The 22322-nt window shown below is 41.9% G+C and overlaps 2 protein-coding genes across 6 annotated transcripts in view; both read left to right on the forward strand.

Moving 5' to 3' along the window:
- Positions 1-7553, forward strand: part of LOC111752308 (uncharacterized) — a 57373-nt gene extending 49820 nt beyond the window's left edge. For all 4 annotated transcript variants that reach the window (XM_064275533.1, XM_064275532.1, XM_023555475.2 and 1 more), the window contains 2 exons: positions 4155-4267; positions 5470-7553. In XM_064275533.1, coding sequence (XP_064131603.1) covers positions 4155-4267; positions 5470-5481 — 125 coding nt within the window. In that variant the 3' untranslated portion in view covers positions 5482-7553. The remainder of the gene's footprint in view (positions 1-4154; positions 4268-5469) is intronic.
- Positions 7554-12975: 5422 nt separating this feature from the next.
- RNF7 (ring finger protein 7) lies at positions 12976-20366 on the forward strand. Of its 2 annotated transcripts, none has more exons than XM_010595978.3 (3): positions 12976-13228; positions 18222-18269; positions 19811-20366. In XM_010595978.3, the coding sequence occupies exons 1-3, from the start codon at positions 13061-13063 to the stop codon at positions 19865-19867; spliced, it is 273 nt and encodes a 90-aa protein (XP_010594280.1). In that variant the 5' UTR covers positions 12976-13060; the 3' UTR covers positions 19868-20366. The 2 variants fall into 2 exon arrangements, with proteins under 2 accessions (XP_010594280.1, XP_003416223.1); XM_003416175.4 differs by having other exon boundaries at positions 12983-13235.
- Positions 20367-22322: the final 1956 nt, after the last annotated feature.

Consider the following 22322-nt stretch of genomic DNA (forward strand, 5'->3'; position numbering starts at 1 on the left):
AACCGTGTCCCCCGAAAATATCTGTCAACTTGGCTAGGTCATGATTCTTTTGTATGATTGTATGATTGTCTACCATTTTATCATCTGATGTGATTTCCCTATGTGTTGTAAATCCTATCGCTATGATGTAATAAAATGGATTAGCGGCAGTTATACTGATGAGGTCTACAAGATTAGGTAGTGTCTTAAGCCAATCTCTTTTGAGATATAAAAGAGAGAAGCGAGCAGAGAGACATGGGGACCTCATACCACCAAGAAAGCAGCGCCAGGAGCAGAGTGCGTCCTTTGGACTTGAGATGCCTGTGCTGAGACGCTCCCAGACCAAGGGAAGACTGATGACAAGGACCTTCCTCCAGAGCCAACAGAGAGAGAAACCCTTCCCCTGGAGCCAGTGCTCTGAATTCAGACTTCTAGCCTACTGGACTGTGAGAAAATAAACTTCTCTTTGTTAAAGCCATCCACGTGTGATATTTCTGTTATAGCAGCACTAGATGACCAAGACAATAGTCTTCTTTGAGAAATTGAATAGCCCCCCAAAAAGAAACTCTAGATGCTGATGCTGGCCACCACTCATAGAGGCCTAGCAGGTCAATGAGCCCTGCACATACACAGGAGCTTCCCATTAGCCTTTGGATGCCTCATGCTTCACCCTGAACAGAAATCTGAGAATCTCCAGACACTTGAGGAAAGACTCCAACATAAGAGACCAAGCCTGAAACAAACAGACAGGAAAAAGAAAAAAAAAAAAAAAGAGAGCCCTGAAGACGTAGAAATGATACAGAAAACTTAAAAAACAAACAAAAAACACAGCTGTGACATCCTAGACAAGAGAGAAGATAATGCATCTGTAAAACAAGAACAAGATGCTATATAAAAGAGAACAACCAGAAAATAAGTAAAAATGATAGTCCAAATAAAAAAGAGTTCAAAAGAAAGGTTAAAGATGAAGTCAAGAAAGTCTTCAGAAAATAGGGCAAGAAGATACGAAGATTAAAAATCGGAGAGAAAACAGAAGAGATAAGGGAACAGTCTCAGAACACCAGCATCCAACTAATAGTTTCAGAAAGAGAAAATGAAGAAAGTGGGAAGAGGGAATTATCAAAGGAATAAATAAGAACTGTCCCAGAGTCCATTTAAATGTTGAAAAAGCCCATTGAGTGTCCAGCACAGTGAGTGATAAAAGGTGTATACTCATGGCATTCAGAACAGTGGAAATAAAGAGAAGATCCTAAAAGCATCCAAAAAAAATTTTTTTTTTAATTCTTTTTTGTTTTTTGCCCCGTTCAATGGGGAAAGAATCATCTCTTTAATAAATGGTTCTGGGACAAATGAATGTCCACATGCAAAACAATGAAGCTGGATGATACCTCACACCATATATAAAAATTAACTTAAAATGGATTAAGAATCTAAATCTAAGAACTAAAACCATAAAACTCTTAGAAGAAAACATGAGAATAATGCTTTGGGATCTATTTTTTGAACAATGATTTTTAGATATGACACCAAAACCATGAGCAACAAAAGATAAACAGATAAATTGGACTTCATCAAAATTAAAAACTTTAAAAAAAAATTTTTTTTTTTTTTTTTTTTGTGCATCAAAGGACTTTATCAACAATGTGAAGAGACAACCTACAAATTGGGAGAAATTTTGGGGGGAACCATCTATGTGGTAAAGATTTAGTATCTAGAATATGTAAGAACTTCTACCACAAATGGTTAAGTGCTGGACTACTAACCGAAAGGTTGGTGATTCAAACCCACCTAGAGGTCATAGCAGGGGCAGGTGGGTTATCCAATAGGCAAGGTAAGCATGGTGCTTAACAGATCATCTGTAGTGAACAATTTCGCATTTTTTTCCCCACATCAAAGGATCTGCTTCTAAGTGTGGCTGGCATCTGCCTCTCTCCCAACCTCACAGCACCTTCCTATAGAATCAAAGCCTCTTTAAATTTACTACCCCTGACAAGGGCTGGTTACCCAATAAGCAAGGTAAGCATGGGCTTAGTTGTGCTTACTTGCTAATCTGTAGTGAAGAATTCACAAAGATGTGGTGAAACTCATATGAAATTGTTCACTACAGATCATCTGGTAAGCAAGATAAGCACCATGTTTACCTTGTTTATTGGATCATCTGCCCCTGGGTCACATCCTTGAAAACCCTATGGAGCAGTTCTACTCTGCACACATGGGGTCACCCTGAGTCGGAATCAACTGGATGGCAACTAACAACAGCTTAGCAACAAAAAAACAGACAACTCAATCAAAAAATGGGAAACGGACTTGAATAGACATTTCTCCAAAGAAAATATACAAGTGGCCAACAAGCACATGAAAAGATGCTCAAAGTAATTAGTCATTTTTGTTGTTGGGTGCCACAGGATCCATTTCTACTCATAGTGGGCCCCATTTGGCAGAGTAAAACTATCCCATAGGTTTTTCTAGGCTGTAGTCTTTACTGGACCAGATTGCCAGGTCTTTCTTTCATGGAGCTGCTGGGTGGGTTGAACCCTAAACTTTTGGTTAGCAGCCACGCGCTTAGCCATTGCACCACCAGCGCTCCTCAGTCATTCAAAAAAAAAAAATTCTGACTCACAGCGACACTATAGGCAGAGTAGAATTGCCCCATGTGGTTTCCAAGGTGCAGGTGGTGGATTTGAACTACTGACCTTTTGGTTAGCAGCCGAGCTCTTAACCACTGCGCCACCAGAGAGAAATGGAAATCAAAACCACAGTGAGATACCATTTCATACCACTAGGAAGGCTATAATCAGAAAAGTGGAAAACAACAAGTGTTGGAGAGGATGTGAAGAAATTGAAACCCTCATTTATTGCTGGTGGGAATGTAAAGTGGTGCGGCTGCTGTGGAAAACAGCTTGGCAGATCCTCAAAAAGTTAAACACAGGATTACCACATGACCCAGCAATTCCACTTCTACTTATATACCCAAAAGAATTTAAAGCAGGAACACAAACAGTCCCTTGTACACCCATGTTCACTGCAGCACTATTCACAATAGCCAAAATGTGGAAACCACCTAAACGTCCATCAACAGATGAATGGGTAAATAAAATGTAGTACCTACATACAATGGAATAGTACCCAGCCATAAAGAGATGGGGAGTCCTGATACACGCTATGACATAAATGAACCTTGAAAACATTCTGCTAAGTGAAATAAGTTGGTCACACAAGGGCGTATATTATATGATCCCACTTATATGAAGTATCAAGAACCAACAAATGTATAGAGACCAAAATTTATTAGTGGCTACCAGAGGTCGGAAGGTGGTAGAAGGGAGGGAGTTAGTACTTAGGCGGTTTCTGTTAAGGGTGATGGAAAAATTTGGAAACAATGGTGATGTTTGCACAATGTGATGAAAGTAATTAATGTCAATAAAATGTTGAAATGGCAGATGTTTTTGTTACATATATATTTACCACAATATAAAAAAAGATTTGCGTATAAGAACTGGAAATCAGAATGGTGTTGGACTCCCTAACTGGAAGCGAGAGGGAATGGAGCACTCTCATGACAACGCTTCAAGATTTCTAGGCGTTCCTAATTTCTAAGCAAGTATAAGGATAAAATTAAGATGTTTTTGACATGCAAGGACCCAAATATATACACTAGTTGGCCAACCCTGGTTCATGTGCCCATCCCTGAAGGGCAGACATTGGAACCCCAATGTAAGCTCAAGGGATCATTCCGGAAAGAAGCTGGGCAGGCAAAAACAAGAGCTGTCCACTACAGATGGGCAGCCAATAATGGAATTAGAGCTGGTGAGTGACAAGATCAGAATTTTGTTTTCAAATGATTAATCTGGCACATGGTCTAGGATAGATTTGTGGTCGGAGAACGCTGAGGTTAGGAAAACCAGTTAGGAGGCTATTATAATCATTCAGGTAAAAGACATGACAGTGGAAATGGAAAATAAAGGATAGGTATAAGAGGTTATTATAGAAGTAAATTAATTTTTATGATCATTCACATGAAGAAGAGATAGGGGAAGAGTAGCACGTGAAAGGAAAGTTGCCCAGCTGGTAAAATGTGAAAGAATGCCATACTCAGAAGCCTACAACCCAATCTTAGGGAAAGACCATGAAATATCCTACCCATTTGCTGGCTATTATGTTCTTCATTCTCTCAGGTGAACTGCCAGTCTTAAAAATTACAGTCACTCCCCAGATCTCTTCTGACATCTTCAGATCTATTTGGAAAAATAGCAAGAAATCTAATATTACCCGTAAAAAGAAGAAAAAGGTAAGCTCTTAAGTGTCTGTATGGGGCAGTAGCAGCCACCAGAGGGTCCTCCTTAGAGCCTGGGGCACTCAGCAGGGCACGTCAGCACCAGGTTTTGCACTTGCTGATGGTCATGAGATTACAGTTCTAGGCAACACACCCCAACCTATGGCTCCATTCTAATGGGTGACGAATGTACCAAGGAATAAGTAGTAAGAGAACAACATAGTTCCCTCAAAGACTAGTGCAGACCCCACCACCACTTAACCATTCCTTTCGTTGTTACTTGCTGTCCAATGGGCTCTGACTCATGGTGACCTATGTCTAACAGAACAAAATCGTTGCTGGGTCCTGCGCCATCTTCATGATCGGTATGTTTGAGTCCATTGCTGAAGTCACCATGTACTGCCTTTCAGCCTTGGGGGCTTATCTTCCAGCATGATATAGGACAATGTCCTGTTGTGATCCATAGGTTTTCATTGGCTAATTTTCAGAAGTAGATTGTAGGCTTTTCTTCCTAGTCTGTCTTAGTCTGAAAGCTCCACTGAAATTTGTCCACCCTGGGTGACCCTGCTGGTATTTGGAATACTGGTGGCATAGCTTTGAACGTCATAGCAACAAGCAAGCCACCACAGTATGACAAACTGACAGATGAGTGGTACCTCCCTAACCCCCACCAAATTCTGGTTTCCTGCTAGCCTGTGGTTGATCTGAAATGGTGAATTTACCTCAATTCTTTCTGAAGACTGTGTTATCACTTAGGGGGTACTAGAGGTACTGGTTTACATATACCCGTTGCCATCGAGTCGATTCTGATTCATACTGACCTGATAGGATAAAGTAGAACTGCCTCGAAGGATTTCCAAGGCTGTAATCTTTATGGGGAGCCTTGGTGGTGCAGTGATTAAGAGATCTGCTGCTAACTAAAAGATTGGCAGTTCGAATCCACTAGCCACTCCTTGGAAACCCTATGGGATAGTTCTACTCTGCCCTGTAGGGTTGCTATGAGTCGGAATTGACTCATTGGCAACAGGGAATCTTTATGGGAGCAGACTGCCACATCTTTCTCCTGCAGAGCAGCTGGTGGGTTTGAACTGCCAAACTTTCGGTTAGCGGCCAGGCACTTAACTACTACCTACTCTCTTTTTTTTTTTTTTACTCTCTAGTGTATGAAGTTGAACTTCCTTTTTCTTTTTTTAATTTTTCTGTTCATTATTTAACAGGCTAAAAACTGAATATGGATGCCATCTCTTCCCATGACCAGGCGGACATATCTAGAAAGACATCACCTGTTTCATGATATTTTTCACTGTAATCAAGTCCCTTTCAAGTTCCAAAGTTTGATAAGACTATTTTATGAAATTTCGAAGTGGTGCTAACCCTATCACACTTAACATTTTCTAAAATGCAGGTTTCACAAGTGGGCTTTAGTAAAAATAGGTGTGATTCTTTTCTGGGACTTCTTGTGCACGTGAAATTTATAATTTGGGAAAGTCATGATCTCTACCTAAGTAAGAAAGACTCTTCTTTCTAAATATAACTGTAATTGGAAATAATAGGGATGTTTGGAAATAATAACCACTTCCTAAATGACAACCCCCCCAAAACACCGAACCCATTGCTGTCGAGTCAATTCTGACTCGTAGTGACCCTATAGGATAGAGTAGAACTGCCCCATAGGGTTTCCAAGGAGCGGCTGGTGGATTCAAACTGCAGATGTTTTTGGTTAGCAGCTGAGCTCTTAACCACTGCACACCAGGGCTCCCCTAAAAGACAACATCCCTAAAAATGAGTATCTTCCCCAAATGAGGAAACTTCTGATCACTGTACCCCACCATGAAGCTGTCAGACAGTCCCGTGGGAAATGGAAGCAGGTGTGGTTGATCAATGATGTATGGATGGTAAATTGGATTAATTGAGTTTTATTTGTCATGACAATATGATGGAGGGATGAAGAGCATGGGGTGTAGAATTAGAGGAAAATGAACCAGAATTCTCCGTGGAGAACCCACTGCTTTCCAGGTGTGTGATCTTGGGCAAGTCAGTCAGCCTCACTGTGCCTCAGTTTCGCCTTATACAAATACAGATGAGAAGAGCCTCATTTCATTTGGTGGGCAGTAAATGTGATGACGTATGTCGAGCATTTTAGGAAAATGTCTAGTACATAGTGTGTGTCATGGATTGAATTATGTCCCCCCAAAAAATTTGGGTATCAGCTTGGTTAGGCCATGCTTCCCAGTATTGAGTGATTGTCCTCCACTTTGTGATTGTAATTTTGTGTTAAAAGGATTAGGGTGGGATTGTAACACCACCCTTACCCAGGTCACCTCCCTGATCCAAGGTAAAGGGAGTTTCCCTGGGGTGTGGCCTGCACCACCTTTTATGTCTCAAGAGTTAAAAGCAAAGGGAAGCAAGCAGAGAGTTGGGAATCTCGTACCACCAAGAAAGCAGCAGCGAGAGCAGAGCCCATCCTTTGGACACAGGGTTCCTGCACCTCAGAAGCTCCTCGACCAGAAGAAGATTGAGGACAAGGACCTTCCTCCAGAGCCGACAGGGAGAGAAAGCCTTCCCCTGGAGCTGACGCCCTGGATTTGGACTTGTAACCGACCAGACTGTGAGAAAATAAATCTCTCTTTGTCAAGGCCATCCACTTGTGGTAGTTCAGTTATGGCAGCTCTAGGTGACTAAGACAGTATGTGCTCAAAAATTAATATGAGTGGCTTCTGTGGTTGCTGTTGTTATTATTCATGTTAGAATTGAGTCATTCCTGTTATTTCCAGTAGGAAAGCTATACTAGAAATAGAAAAAAAAGGAAAGGGGGGGGAAAAAAAGGAAAACTTAAGATCTCTTCATTTCTAAGTTAAAAAAACACAACTTTACTTTTTCTAAGGAAAACAGTATCTATCAATAAAGATCTGTTTGCTGAAACCTCACCTGCCATGAGCGTGGAACTGTGGGAAAAGTAAACACGTAAAAGAACTGGTCATCCATTCTAGGTACACATTTAGCAAGTGCTGGCAAGTTCACTGAACCACACCAACTGTGGAGGTGGGAATGGATAGAGTAAATTATCTTACCCTCAAGGATCTTAGAATCTAGCTAGGAAGACAAGATCTTCATACATGAAAGAGAATATCAATAAAGGGTAAGAGTTGAAACGATGTAAGTCAATAGTCAGGGTAAGGAGAGCTGCAGAGTAATGAGACGATTTTACCGGAACACATATATCCAGTGGTGTCCCTGGGGGGTGCAAATGATTAACGAAGTCGGCCGCTAGCTGAAAGGTCGGCCGTTCAAATCCATCGAGATGCAAGAAAGGCCTGGCGATCTACTTCTGAAAAATCGGTCATTGAAAACCCTGTGGAGCAAAGTTCTGCTCTGACACATGGGGTCGCCGTGAGGTGGAATCGACTCGACAACAACTGGTTGGTATATCTCCAATATGTGAGGCCTCCTAAGAAATTTCTCCTGCTTAAAAAAAACTAAAACTAAAAAACATGTTTTGAAATTTGCCACCTAGAGTCACTGGGTTGGAATGTAAAATCGGCATGCTTCTTTAAAGGGTCTTTTGGCAATGCCTAGCAACATGAAAAATACGTAGCTTTTGACCCAGTCATTCTACTGGTAATTTGTTTTACAGCTATACACTCATACATGTGCAAGGAGATGTGTGTGAAGATGTTTACTGTCGCAACGTGTATTGTATATTGGAAACAAAGATGCTGTGGTCCCCCACCTCCAACCACCACATTTGTTCAAAGTAATTAGCCTTTTTGGAGAATTCCAACTCAGAGCAACCCTGTAGGACAGAGTAGAACTGCCCCATAGGATTTCCAGGGATGTAAAGTGTTACAGAAGCAGACTGCTACATCTTTCTCCTGTGGAGCTGGTGGTGGGTTTGAACCGGTGCCCTTTCGGTTAACAGCTGACAGCTTTAACCACTGCACCACCAGGGTAAAGGTAGAGGGGTTAGGATTTACAACACATATTTTGGGGAACACAATTCAATCCGTAGCTGTCACCTTCTACCCTTCTCCCTTCCCCACTCTCCAGATGCAATTATCTGTTTATCCTTGCTTTGCAAGTTTCTAGAATCAACTCAACTTTCCATTCTCATTGCCAAGCTTGAACCTCATCATCCTGCCTGTGGATTATTGTGTCCTGACTTCCTTCCTGTCAGACAAGAGCCATGGCTCATTTCACTTCTTTCTTGGAAATGACTCCGTCTGCACTCATAGGTCCCTGGGTGTTTGCGGGTGTTCTGTGGTCAGAGGGAACCTCATTGGTGGACGTGGAAGGACGTTCCCAGGCTGAGGCAGTGCACGCAGTTGGGGTGGACTTTGATCTCTGGCTGCGCAGAACAGTTTTCTTGCTCTGTCTTGACGGTTCCGAACACTGGTCCCTTTGGGGAAATTAAGACAGCTCAATAAGCAAACATTATCAGGTTTGGTTTGGTTTTGTAATTAAAGGAAAAACCATTTTAGTAAAGTTGAAGGGCATGGGGGAGGTGGGAAATGATGGCTGGAGTGATGACCAAAGAAATAAATGACAGGATTGTCCACTTGCACTGGGAGACAAGCTTTTACCAAAGGACTTGAATACTTTGCTTAAAGGAACGTCCTCCAAGCAAAGTGGACCATGTCTTCAACTCACTGAGAACGAGCTATGGAGACCCTGCAGCTAGGAAAGGGGTCCCGAAATGCAGAGCCGAGTCTGGCCTCTGCCCCAGGAGCTGGTGAGAGTAACGTGGAAGAGTGAGAGCTGAGTAGGACAGCAGGCGAAGCCCTGTTTCCCTGGGTTCTTCTCCAGGTGTCCCCATTCCAGTTGCCGTCAAGTAGATTCCAACTCATGTTGACCCCGAGTGTGTCAGAGCAGAACCGTGATCCCTACAGTTTCTCATGGGTGATTTTTTTAGAGCTAGATCACCTGATCTTTCTTTCTAGGCAGCTTTGGGTAGATTTGAACCTCTAACCTTTTGGTGAGCAGCTGAGCACACAAACCATTTATACATCCAGGGACTCTAAATTTCTCTATAGTGGCTGCCTTTGAGGTGCTGTCTTAGTCATCTAGTGCTGCTGTGACAGAAATATCACAAGTGATGGCTTTAACAAACAGAAGCTCATTCTCTCACAGTCTAGTAGGCTAGGGAGTCAGCTCCAGGGGAAGGCTTTGGTCTCTGTCAGCTCTGAAGGAAGGTAGGTCCTTAGTCATCAATCTTCCCCTGGACTAGCAGCTTCTCTGAGCAGAAACCCTGGGTCCAAAGGACATGCTCTGCTCCTGGCTCTGCTTTCTTGGAGGTAGGAGGTCCCCATGTCTCTCTGCTCACTTCTCTCTTTTAGATCTTAAAAGAGATTGGCTTAAGACACTCTCTAATCTTGTAGATCTTATCACTATGACTGCCCTAATCCATCTCATTAACATCATAGTGATAGGATTTATAACACATAGGGAAATCACATCAGATGACAAAATGGTAGGCAGTCATACAATACTGGGACTCATGACCTAGCTAAATGGACAGATATTTTGGGGGGACACAATTCAATCCATGACAGGTGCTTATGATCTGAGACGAACCCTCACCGGGATGAGTCAAAGGAGGTGAATCACAGGTGTCCCCTCCAGCTGGCCCTGTCCACGCCTGGACACCCCCTCCAGCCTTGGGCTCTGTTCCTCCTCTCTCCTCTCCCCAGTGATCCTCATTTATTGCACTGAACTCTTGTACATCACTTCATGCCTGTTGTCTTTGTCATCTGAAAAGTCCTAACATACAATGTGTCACAATTGAACTCACCTCCTTACCCACAATGTCTTCATCACTCTAAAATGTCCTGCACGGTCACTTCCCACCCCCATCATCCCTCCTGGCTTCTACTCTCAAAAGTCACAGTAGCAAAGACCTCTCTCTCTGGATTTCATGCCTCAGTACAGGACATATCACTCCTCGTGTCCAAACCATCCTTCAGCCTTTCCTCCTTTCAGCGGCGTTTCCCTTCTTTCCTCTTTCCAACTGCCCAATTCTAACCAACTGGGTGCATCATATCCTCGTCCAATTCCAGCCTTCCCTTTTTATTAGCTGTCTAGGATTTATGGCCATCTCTAATAAATGTGTGGCCGCATAATAGAAACAGAACATGTGTTTTGTATGGTTCATCTGGGTTTGCTTAGAGGCGTTTAGTCTGGCTCATGAAGTTAGCATGGTCAGATCCACGACTTCCACCACTACTACTGCTCTGTTCCTGTCGATGGCTCAAAGAGCTTTGTTCTCTTCACTCTTTTCCTGGCTTCGAGGGCCTTCCATCTCTGCCAGATCAAACTTCATCTCTTCCATCAAGCTTTCCCTCAGTCTATCTGTCCTCAGGCATGTCTCTGTACCCTCATAGCACGTTACGCACTGTCCAACAAATAGCTCAGGTTTGCATCTAGCCTCATGTGACCCTGTGTCTATGTTTATTTATTTATGCATTCTTGTTTCTCCCATCAGACTCCTTGAGTCTAGTTACTCCCCACCCAAACACAAGGCTTGGGATAAGGAGTGAGCGGATGTTGAGAGACCCAGTAAGAGGTAGGAGGCTCTGAATCCCAAACCTGACACAGTAGGTGTCCACCACTAGGTAGCTGTGGTGTTATGAATTGAATTGTGTCCCTGAAAAATATGTGTTGTAAATCTTAACCTCTATACCTTAGGTTATAATCCCATTTGGGAATAGGTTTTCTTGGTTATGTCAATGAGGCAGTATTAGTGTAGGGTGTGTCTTAAGACAGTCTCTTTTGAGATATAACCTTAAGGGTAGTCCCTGACTTAAAACAACCAGGTGGTAAGTTGGTTCTGATGTAAATCAAATACCTTTTTCTTTTTTTAGTTTTCATTATTGTTGTACTTTATTATCAATATCTTTATAAATATGATCTTCAAACATCTGCCTGTGAACATCTGAGAAGAACATCAGCAAATTGTGTACTCCAACTTTGTGTGTAGTACCAAGATATAAAAAAAAAAAAAAAAAAAAAGACTTCCTTTAAGTGTGGTACGTCACAACTCATATACATCCTAAATTGCAGACTGCCTGTATAAAAGAGATTAAACAAACAAGGAAGCAAGCAGAGATGGGGAAAGAGAGATGCCAAGCCACATGAAGATCACCCAGGAGCAGAAGCTCAAAAGAACAGACAAACAGACAAAGTCTTGTTCTAGAGCCAGCACCCTGAATTCAGACTTCTAGCCTCCTAAACTGTGAAAAAATAAATGTTCACTAAAGCCACTCATGTGTGGTATTTCTGTTATAGCAGCACTAGATAACTAGATAACTTTTTTTTTTTTAGATAACTAGGATAGGTGGGGAATCAGACCATTCCTGAGGCTCTCTGTAACTCAGCTTTTTTTATCTTTAAAATGGAGATGTTGTCTGCTTTGCTTGGGAAAACATAAAAATATGAAACAGTTAACACGGTTAGCTGCTAGCCAAAAGATTGGTGGTTTGAGTCCACCCAACGTGCCTCAGAAGAAAGGCCTGGAAATCAATGTCTAAAAAACCAGGCGTTGAAAACCCTATGGAGCACAGTTCTACTCTGACACATATGGGGTCACTGATCAGTTGGAACTGATTAGACAGCAGATGGTTTTTGGTTTTAGCAGCAGAGCGACCCTGGTTTCAAAACTGTCACCATCACATAATAGCAACATGACCTTTAACTTACTTCACTTCTCTGGACTCATTATCCCTACATTAAAAAAAAAAAAAAGGTGTTAAGCTACATTATAGGGTTCTCAAAGTGTGGTCGAGGGTCCCTAAGATTCTTTCAGAATGCAAAGTGCAAACCTGTTTGCAAAATAATATTCAGAAGCTATTTCCATCTTTCACTCTTATTTTCTCCTGAGTGTACCGTTGTTGTTGGGTGTCCTCTAATGGTTTCCAACTCATACTGACCTGATGTGACAAGCAGAACGGCCCCACAGGGTATCCTTGGCTATAATCTTTATAAAGCAGGTTTTTCTACCGTGGAGCCACTGGAACCGACAACTTTCGGTTAGCAGCCCGGTCGCTTAAGTTTTCAAAAGGCTATATGATCATCACTCTAATAATATCTTGTAGTGGATTTATTACTGTTATTTTTAAACGAATAAATATATTTAATTTTTTTCTTAGTTTTAATTTCTTAAAAGTAGATAGATATAACCCACATTAAAAAAAAAAAGGGGGGGGGGTGGGTCTTTAAGGTCCTAATAATTAAGAGTGTAGAGGGATTCAGACGCCAAAAACTCTGAGAAGCAGTGAACCAGATTTCTAGAAGATCTTCAAGGTCATTTATTCACTCAACAAATAATTGTCAAGCGCCTACTATAAAAATTTTTTTTTTTTTTTTTTACTATGGCCAGGCATTTTTTAGACACCGAGGATATAAGCTGGTGATGAAGACTCCAGACATGGCCCCTGCTCTGATGTTTATTTTGGGAGACAAGCTTTGGAAAGTGGTCCGTTTAGTGAAGGCCTAAAACAGGGCACGTGGTTCCTGCAGTCTGTGCGCCTAACGTGACACGGTAACAATAGGACTGCCCGACCCCCTCCACAGTCACCTGGCGGGCTCCCCCGCTGCCCCAGGGCGGGGAGGCGGGGACTAAGGCCCCACCCCCGCGCCGACGAAGAGTGACGTCACCAGACCTCGCCAGCCAATCGTGGGCGGCCCCGAGCGGAGGCCCGGAGTAGCCCACGGCCTGCGGGTGGCGCTGTGGCCCGTCGGGCGGCCCCACGGAGCCGCCATAGCAGTCCTCCTCCGGCGGCCCAACGTCTCCGCCGCCGGCTTCGCGCCGCGGTCATGGCCGACGTGGAAGACGGCGAGGATTCCGGCGTCCTCTCCTCTCACTCCGGGAGCGCAGGCTCCAAGTCGGGGGGCGACAAAATGTTCTCCCTCAAGAAGTGGAACGCGGTGGCCATGTGGAGCTGGGACGTGGAGTGCGATACGTGCGCCATCTGCAGGGTCCAGGTGATGGGTAAGCGCTGCACGCGAGACGCGGGCCGCGCTGCGGCCTCCGCGGGCGGGCGGGCGGGCGGGCCCGAGGCCTCGGAAAGACCCCTGCCGGCGTGGGCGGGGGTCGGCCTGCCCCGGGGCGGTGGGACCCAGGCCACGCCGGTGCGGCTGCTGGTCCCAGGACGGTGGTCGCCTTCTCTGGGGCTGCCGGGTCGTCCAGCAGGCGCCCAGCGCCGGGTGCGGGGTTGGGGGGAGTATTCTAGCGAGGGAGGCCGGCAGTCAGCGAGTGGAAGAACAAACAAAAGTCGTTTCAAGTGGTTGTTGTTAGTTGCAGTGGAGTCCATTCGGACTCGTGGCGACTTCATGTTTGCAGAGTAGAATTGCTCCATAGAGTTTTCCAGGCTGTGAGCTTTCGGAAGCAGATCGCCAGGCCTTTCTTCCGAGGCGCCTCTACGTGGGCTTGAACCGCCAAACTTTAGGCTTGTAGTCGAGGACCAGGAGAATAAAATCGGGTGACTTAATGGGAGCTGGGAGGAACCGCCTCGGTTTGTGTGCCCAGCCCCAGTCCCATCTCTAAAAGCAAAACCGGAAAGGGGTCAGGGTAAAGGCCCTGATTCAGGAGAACTTTGATGGTTCTGGTCACACAGCAAAGTGATGCTCTAGAGTCATCCTCCACGTGAGCAACGCCCTCCGTCCTGCTCCTGAGAAGCGCAGAAAAGAGAAGTCTTCCCAGACATTGCGTTTCCGGATGAGGGCGAGTCGGATGGAATCGTTCGGCATGAAGGGAATACAGTGTAGTTCAAGAATGTTCATGTTTCATGGGAATTGAGGACTCTAAGTCCGCTTTTCAGGGACAGTGCTTCTACTCCAATAATAAATGCATGTGGGCTAGAGAGGGAAAACGTGACCTCTGCCCTACCTTCGCCTCCCCCGCCCCATCGTAGAATGCCATTTCCGAGATGTGCCCTCCCTCTGACTCATGCCTTTGTGGAAAATCTCTTTCAGAAATACGTCTTACCTCTTTCTGTGACATGTTCAATAAAAATATTGGACCAAGGGAAACCTGGAACAACTTAATCCGGTTTTATTTTATGTGGTTCCGGTTTTAAGGTCTTCGACTACCTTGCAGCAGAGGTGCTGTTTAAATTTAAATGCAAGTTACGTTTGTAAATAGGGCATTTAAAATTACTGTCATAGCACCTTAAATGTTCTTCGGGGTAGGTGAAAAAATCTGAGGTTTCTATGGTTTGAAAACTGGCTTGACCTGAAAATGAGAGAATTGGAGAAAATAACTTAAAATTTCTTTTCCTTCAAAAACAAAAAAGAGTAGAACATGGTTATGTTTAATACATAACTTCTGTCCAACCAAAACATCACAGTGAAATAAAGGGGGAAAAAACATATTTCATGTGCAGTGCATGACTATGAAAAGGTAAACATAAAAAAAAAAATACTTAATCATAAATGAGCTCTCAGAAACAAGTAACAAAAACCTCAATTTATGTGCTCTTTTTTTTTTAGTATGCGTTTTTTATTCATAAGGGCTTGTTTCAAAGAGAATTTACAACGCTGGGAATCAAAATGTTACTTTTTACTTTTGAAAAAACTTGATTTTAGACATGATCTACTTACTTGGATGTTGGATTTAAAAGCATCTAGCTTGTTTGCCTGGAACACCCCTTCACCCCCACCCCTCCCCGCAGATACACACCTTACGTACTAGAATCACAGCTTCCCGTTGGGGTGACATTTTTAACTGATCCAAGCAACTTACACATCTCATCTTTTACAGAACAAGCTTTGCTAAAAATTTTATCCCATAGGTTTCCACTAGGGTAAATACAATTTATCTCTAAAAAAGCTGTTTTTTCCCAGAAGAAATTTTTAAAAATAGCAAATGGAAATGGAGAAACCTAAAATAATCAAAGTGCAACAAATAAATTTTACTGGTCTTTTTATAGTAGGTCAAAGTATGGGTTATAAATGGCTCAAATTCATCGTTAACTTTCCAATTACAGCAAGTATTCCGCTACTGCAGGAGTGATGCTGAAGGTTTGTAACAGCTCTACTTCGGGTTCAGGGACGTATTCTAGACTAGAGCTGTGTTTTGTTTATGAGGTGTTAATATCCACTTAGTGGACTGGTGACCCCAGAAAAAGTTTTAAAGACTTCCCAGTCCTTACCCCAGAGTCCTAAAAGGTGTTGCTATTATTGTACTCCTTAGAAATTTGCTGCTTTAGATATTAGAAATATTAAAGGACTTTTTTTCTTTTATCTGAAACTTTAGGAATTTTTGTTGATTTTGATTAATTTTTGATAATGAATCTAAACCAAAGCTGTAAGCATAATCCAAAGATTTTTACTTTGTGCAACAAGCACCCACTTAATCCCATTTCTTTAATATTTGGAATTTATCTCAGACACATAAATGATGTAGTTTTGATCTCTTGCTCCAAGGTTTCCCGTCAGTCCTTTGTGACTTGGGTAACACTCTCTTCCTGGGTTTCCACTCCCCTCCCTTCATCCTGAAAGGAGCGGATGGCACAGTCAGCAAATGCTGGTGAGGGAGAGGAGGAAGTTTGCTGGAAGAGCTACGTGATAAAGAGCTGAAGCAACCCCTTCGTGGCAATATGTTAATTTAGACGTTTGGCTTTACCTTTTGGAGTCTTATTTTCCTAACTGTAAATGAGGCAGTTGGGATCACCAAAGCCTCCCTTTACAGTTGTAAAATTCTCTGGTTCTGTGATAGCGCAGAATCAGAGGCGAATGGAGGAAGCATTTCTTTGCTCTGCATCCTTATATGCTTGTCTGCCTCCCCGTCTACTGGTGAGCTGCTTGAGACAAGGGACCAAGCCATGGTCATTTTGGTGTCACAGCATAGATGGTCAGTAATTATGGGATTGAAGAGAGCCTCAGGAGGCAGTGGTGGTTTGGTATCCACACTGAAGAGGCCAGCGTGGTGGTCTTTTTTTAAGGGTAAGAATGTGTGGAGAGGAGCGAACAAATTGTTTCCCTGAGCATAATCCAGTGGGAGAAGCAGGTTTCAACTCCATCGTGTGTCTGTTTTTTCAGAATTATTTTTCTCCTATTTATGTTAAAAACTACTTGTTTCTGTTGCTTTCAACTTCCTTTTACAACCCTTTGATTTCTCTTCCAGCCAGTGGCGATCCATTTCATTGCTCCCTAAAATATACTATATTACCTCCTTTGTCAGCAAATTGTACCCCAGATTGAATTTTTTAAATTTTTTATTTTGTCTTTGTTGTTGAGAATATACACAGCAAAACACACACCAGTTCAACAGTTTCTATATGTACAATTCAGTGACATTGACTACATTCTTCGAGTTGTGCAACCATTTTCATCCTTTTCTGAGTTGTTCCTCCCTCATTAACATAAACCCACTGCCCTCAAGGTTCCTGTGTAATCTTTCTAGTTGCTGTTGTCACTTCGATCCCATAAAGATAGTCCCTAAAAGAACAGACATTCTTTACTAGTTAAGCTAAACTGTGGTTTGGTTTTAAGAAGGCTTAACAGGGGTTATTTTTGGTTTAAGGTTTAAAGATTATCTCAGGGCATAGTTTGAGGGGTTCACCTAGCCCCCTTGGCACCAGAAAGTCTAGATTCCATTAGAATTTGACATTCTGTTCTGCATTTGCCCCCTCTTGATCAGGATTCTTCTATAGAATCTTTGACCAAAATGATCAGTAATGGTATCCAGGCACCTCCGAGTTCTTCCAGTCTTGTGGCAAAGGAGGCAGCTAGTTGTTCATGGAGGCAATTAGCCACACATTCCTGTATTGAATTTTGAAAACTTCTGGTTTACCCCATAGGTTCCCATTTCTGATACTTACTTTGCTATTGTCAGGTAGATGCTTTGAGTTCAGGCTTAACTGTAAAGAGAGCATTTTCTTTAAAAGACAATGAAGAGAACATTTATTATCTCTTGTTTTAGCTAATAAAATTCTCACAGATTTGTATCATCTCTACTTAGTATATAAATACTTCATGGTATTATCCCCATTTTACAGGTGAGCAAACTGAGGTTCACTGAGCTTCATAACTGGTCCGGGGCCACGCAGTCGAAAAATGGCCATGAGATGGGGTTTGACTTCAGAGTGGCCTGGCTGCAGAGCCCTTACTTTCCCTTCTACACCTCACAGCTTTCTCACCAGTCTCATTTAGATGACCATGAGTATTAACCAGGTGGAAGCATACAAGCCACGAAGTTTCTTTTAAAGGAACTAGCAAGTGTGTTTGGAAAGAAAAGAAGTTACTTTTCATGAGTAGCTGAAGGGAACCTTCTGTACCTGAGTATGAATGACTCAAGAAAATTTGCTTATGGAAAAAGCAGGAAAAAAAATTGAATTCAAAAATTTTAAGTATAATTATTACATAGGTTAATACAACCACATAGTTTAAAAATATAAAAAGGTACCCAGTGAAAAAGTCATCTAGTCCTCTCCCAGATAAACTTAATTGTTTGCTTCTTGAGTATCCTCCTGGAAGTTTCCTTATGGGTGTGTAAGCAAATACAAATATAAATACGTAGGTAGATAGGTATGTATATACAGGTATATAGATGGCAATGGGTTTATATATATATTTATATATACATAGATATGGTATAGTTAAGAGGAAATCTTGAAAGTAAACCACACCTAAGATTGCTCTATGTGGGCATGCCCCATGAGCTCGGAATTACTAGGGTGGAGTGTAGCGTATTTTCCTCTAGTGGTTGCATCTGCTGTCAGGGCATCTTTTCATCAGAGCTTGTAAAAACAGAGGCTCCAGTAACCCTCTTGAAATTGCTTCTAGTCATAAGTAATTAGTAAAGTGCCTTGTACTTTATTCATCTTTAAGTAGTTACATTCAGATGAGAAATTAATATATGAGTCTTTTATCTTCATCTCTAACCCTTAGGGCTTTTATTTGACTTTGAAGCATCTGAGTTTTAAAAATTGCCTTCTGAGCATCAGAATGAGAATTGCTGTTTGTTTACTTTTAGATGCCTGTCTTAGATGTCAAGCTGAAAACAAACAAGAGGATTGTGTTGGTATGTTGTAATTTCATTCTCTTGCTTTTCAACTGAAGGTTTTCTCTCAGTGGGGATGTTTGAATTTGCAGTTAAGATTGACTTTATCAATACACAAAAATAAACTGTAAAGCAGTGATCCATTATTAATATGAAATGTGTTGGTTCTCGAAAGGCTTTAATGGAACAAATCTGTAAGCCATTTTATTGCCTGTAATTAAGAAGAGTTGACTATATCTTCCAGGCATGGTCATAGTAAACATTTTGATAATCAAAAAAGAAAATTCTATTACAAAAATTATAAAATAAGGAATTTGCCAAAACACCATTCGAATTTTGGCTATGTTATAGGTCAGTTTGAGTAGGCTTTTATTCTTATAAAACATTTCAGTTTTCTATGTCCTTTTATGGATATAGTATTTAATTTTTCAACTAAGGTAGAAAAAAATTTTAAGTCTCAAGTATTTTATTTGGAACATGATTTGAGTATAGAAATCTATTAAATGTTCCTTGTAGCTGCAACTACAAAAGTTGTCTTAGCCCAGCTTTTAAGTGTCCTAGTCCCTGAGGTGGTCACTTCTAAGTTGTTACAAGAGTTCAAAGGTTTCCCTAGAATGAAAGGTTAATATTGTACTTTGTGTTTGCATGGTTTACACACAGCTTCTTAAAAATGATTTATGCAGTTTTGAACAAATTTTGTTTCTTCCCCCTTAAACGCTTAGAATGTTTCCCCTTGCTTCCTACCCCATTTACCCTTGGTCCTTGTCATATACCTCAGCTGGTCAAGCAAGGGACAAAGCCCATGGCTGAGATGATATTTCAGACGATAGATGACTTCTCTTTGTTTTAAATTTCTCTTTTATGCTGTTTGTTTAAAACTTATTAATTTGGTAATTATGAGGGGTAGAGTAGCTTTCTTTGATCAGAGACCTCTATCTCCAGCCAGCCACTTGTCCCGTGAGGAATTGTGCTGTTCATGGGTGACTTAACACAGTGTATCAGCACTTCTAGAAAACAGCTCAGTAGATGCACAGCTGATACCGTGCAGGAGCACATCACCTAGCTGTGGTAGCCTCCTGTGAGAGGGAAACGTTTAAAACTCATTGTATCTTGGTAGATGCAAGTTGGGAGGACATTTTCTAATGAAATAAAGCCCAACAAGACCCCAAGACGAGTGCATGACTGAGAAGACCTGGGATCTAAGGAAGACTCAAGTCCTTTGAGCCCCTAACTTTAGGAAGAGACAGCGTGTGGAGCTATATAGGATATAGGAACCGAGGGCCACCACATCACCCACAGATTCTTGAACAGTAGTGGGAAGTCCCCCAAACACAGTGACTTACCTTATGACATAGTGTAACTTCTACATGTAAGTTTCTATTTATTACTTTGTAAACAGAAGACATTCTTTTGGCCAGCTAACCATCTTCATAGTTAAATCAATAGTAAGCTGGTAATATGATTCATGGAATTCACAATAGAAAATCACATAGCTATAATGTTGAGCTCAGTATTGAATTTGAATGAGTTATGTGATGTTCAGTACTCTTTGTTTCTTCCAGTGGTCTGGGGAGAATGTAATCACTCCTTCCACAACTGCTGCATGTCCCTGTGGGTGAAACAGAACAACCGCTGCCCCCTCTGCCAGCAGGACTGGGTGGTGCAGAGAATCGGCAAATGAGACTGGAGAAAGGCTTCCTCAGTGCGATTGGTCGGAGCCCTGGTGGATCTTGTTAGGAAGTGCCCTACGAAGGCTTCAGCACTCCGGGGATTCATTCTGTAAATAGGAGAAGGATCTGTGGCCCTTTGGTACTCATCAAAGGCTTGGTTCAGCATTTTGTCAGTTTTATTTTCAGAAACTCTCTACAATTAAGAAGATAACTTATTAAAGATAGTCTTTCCTACCTCTGTGGTGTGCATCACACACACTGCTTAAAAGTGCTATAAGAGAGGAGAGAACTACAAATTCAATGACCTTGATGATTGACCTATTGATACCCAAGGGACTGTGGAAGCAGTTAGGTTTGGAGGAGAACGTTTTGCATGCTCATGGTTGATCAATTAAAAAAAGAGAGAGAGGATGTTATGTGAACAAATAAAGTGCAGTTTGAAACCCAATTCTTATCCTTAATTAGTTCCTGATATTTATTTTTTGTGGAGAGGGGAGGACATAATTCATGACATCTTTGATATAAAGATAACTTTACGTTTGGACACATACCAGTGAACAGGGTATTTAACCTTCAGGCATATGGGATTTTGAGTGCCTTTCAGGTTATTATCTTCTGTCTTTGACTCATCAAGACAGCCTAGATCTCTACTCATCCCACTGTTAAATCATTGAGTGGTAAATAGCACACGTGTTTTCAAGTTCTGGTCAGATTATGTGGTAATTGTAACAGTTTTAGGTGGGATGTCATTGAGGGGAAATGTTTACCACTGTCCCACTGGCTCAGAAAGTTTATTGTATCACGTGATGTTTTAATAAATGGTTTATTCTGTTTACTTTATTTGAATTGTCATTATTGCCATCTGATGTGCAGCCTTAAGCTGAAGAAACTGATTTGTCAAGTGAATGTTTTCATTTAATAGAATTTAAAAGTTTATTACCTGGAAACATATAAGCACAGGAAAATGCTTCAATTTTGTCAGACTCATTCACATTTAGGTAGGTTATTTCGTAACAAATTATGGACCGCAAGTTCATTTTTAACTCTCCAAAGAAAGCTCACAATAGAGGCTACTGTTCTGAATTTAAAAAAGAAAGTCTTTACTATTCACTTCTGCAGATTCGGAGTTTGCCATTCAGAGTCCTTTTTAACCCAAGAAATGTGGACACAAGGAAGAATGGTAAAAATGTAATAATTAGAATTATGTGTGCCTTCACAGTGACTTTATTAACCAGGTTTCTCTGGGAGTTTTTGCTTCATTGTACTTTTTTTCATGATTGTCCTATCTACTAAAAAAATTAATTGCAATATGCAAATGTGTTTGACTATTTGAATGTTTATTACTGTGCAATGAACTATTTTAGCAGCTTTTTGTTTGACATTTTTAAAAGGTTATGTCCATAAAATGTGAACCAAATATTTGGCTTTGCAGGGAAGAGGAAAATACCCAGTGTTGAGTTACTTCAGTCAGTGTGACAGTATGTAAATGAAATGTGAAGGATGGTTGCGATAAGCTGATTTTCCACACAACAAAGCAACAGCCCCACCACCTAACAAAGCCCTGTTTATATTATACATCAGCAGCTGAGGGTAGAAGAGGAAAGGCTGGGACAAAGCAACACTGATCCTACCCGTCCTGGGATGACATCAGCTCTTCTGCATGGTCATTTGATAGTACATACCATCTTAGAAAAGACATGCTGTGACGTTTAATTGTGTGTTCCAATGCAAAAGTTAAGGGTTGAATAAGATTTTCATTCCATTTGATTAAATATGTTGAATTTTAGTTTAGTTCACTAGTGTATTGGGAAGGAGCCCTGGTGGCACAGTGGTTAAGAGCTCGGCTGCTAACCAAAAAGGCTGGCAGTCCAAATCCACCAGCCATTCGTTGGAAACCTATGGAGCAGTTCTGCCCTGTCCTGTTGGGTTACTATGAGTCAGAACTAACTCGATGGCACCCAACAAGCGTATTGAGAAGGAGCAGTGGTTAGAGCTCCACTGCTAACGAAAAGGTGGTGGTTTGAACCCACCAGCAGCTCCGTGGGAGAAAGATGTGGCAGTCTGCCCCCGTAAAGGTTTACAGCCTCTGAACAGTTCTACTCTGTCTTATAGCGTTGCTATGAGTTGGAATCGACTCGCCGGCAGTGGTGGGAGTGTATTCAGAAGGTGCCCTGGTGGTGCAGTGGTTAAGCGCATGGTTGCTAACCCAAAGGTCAGCAGTTCGAACCCACCAGACACTGGGAAAAAGATGTGGCAGTCTGCTTCCGTAAAAAGATTATAGCCTTGGAAACCCTACCACTCCGCCTTTTAGGGTTGCTATGAGTCAGATGTGACAGCAGTGGGAAGTGTATTGGGAACAATCAGTCATATTTAGTGACTTTTCCATTTATACAAGTTGCATTCT

The sequence above is a fragment of the Loxodonta africana genome, chromosome 23 (genome assembly GCF_030014295.1).
Source record: "Loxodonta africana isolate mLoxAfr1 chromosome 23, mLoxAfr1.hap2, whole genome shotgun sequence".
NCBI lineage: Eukaryota > Metazoa > Chordata > Mammalia > Proboscidea > Elephantidae > Loxodonta > Loxodonta africana.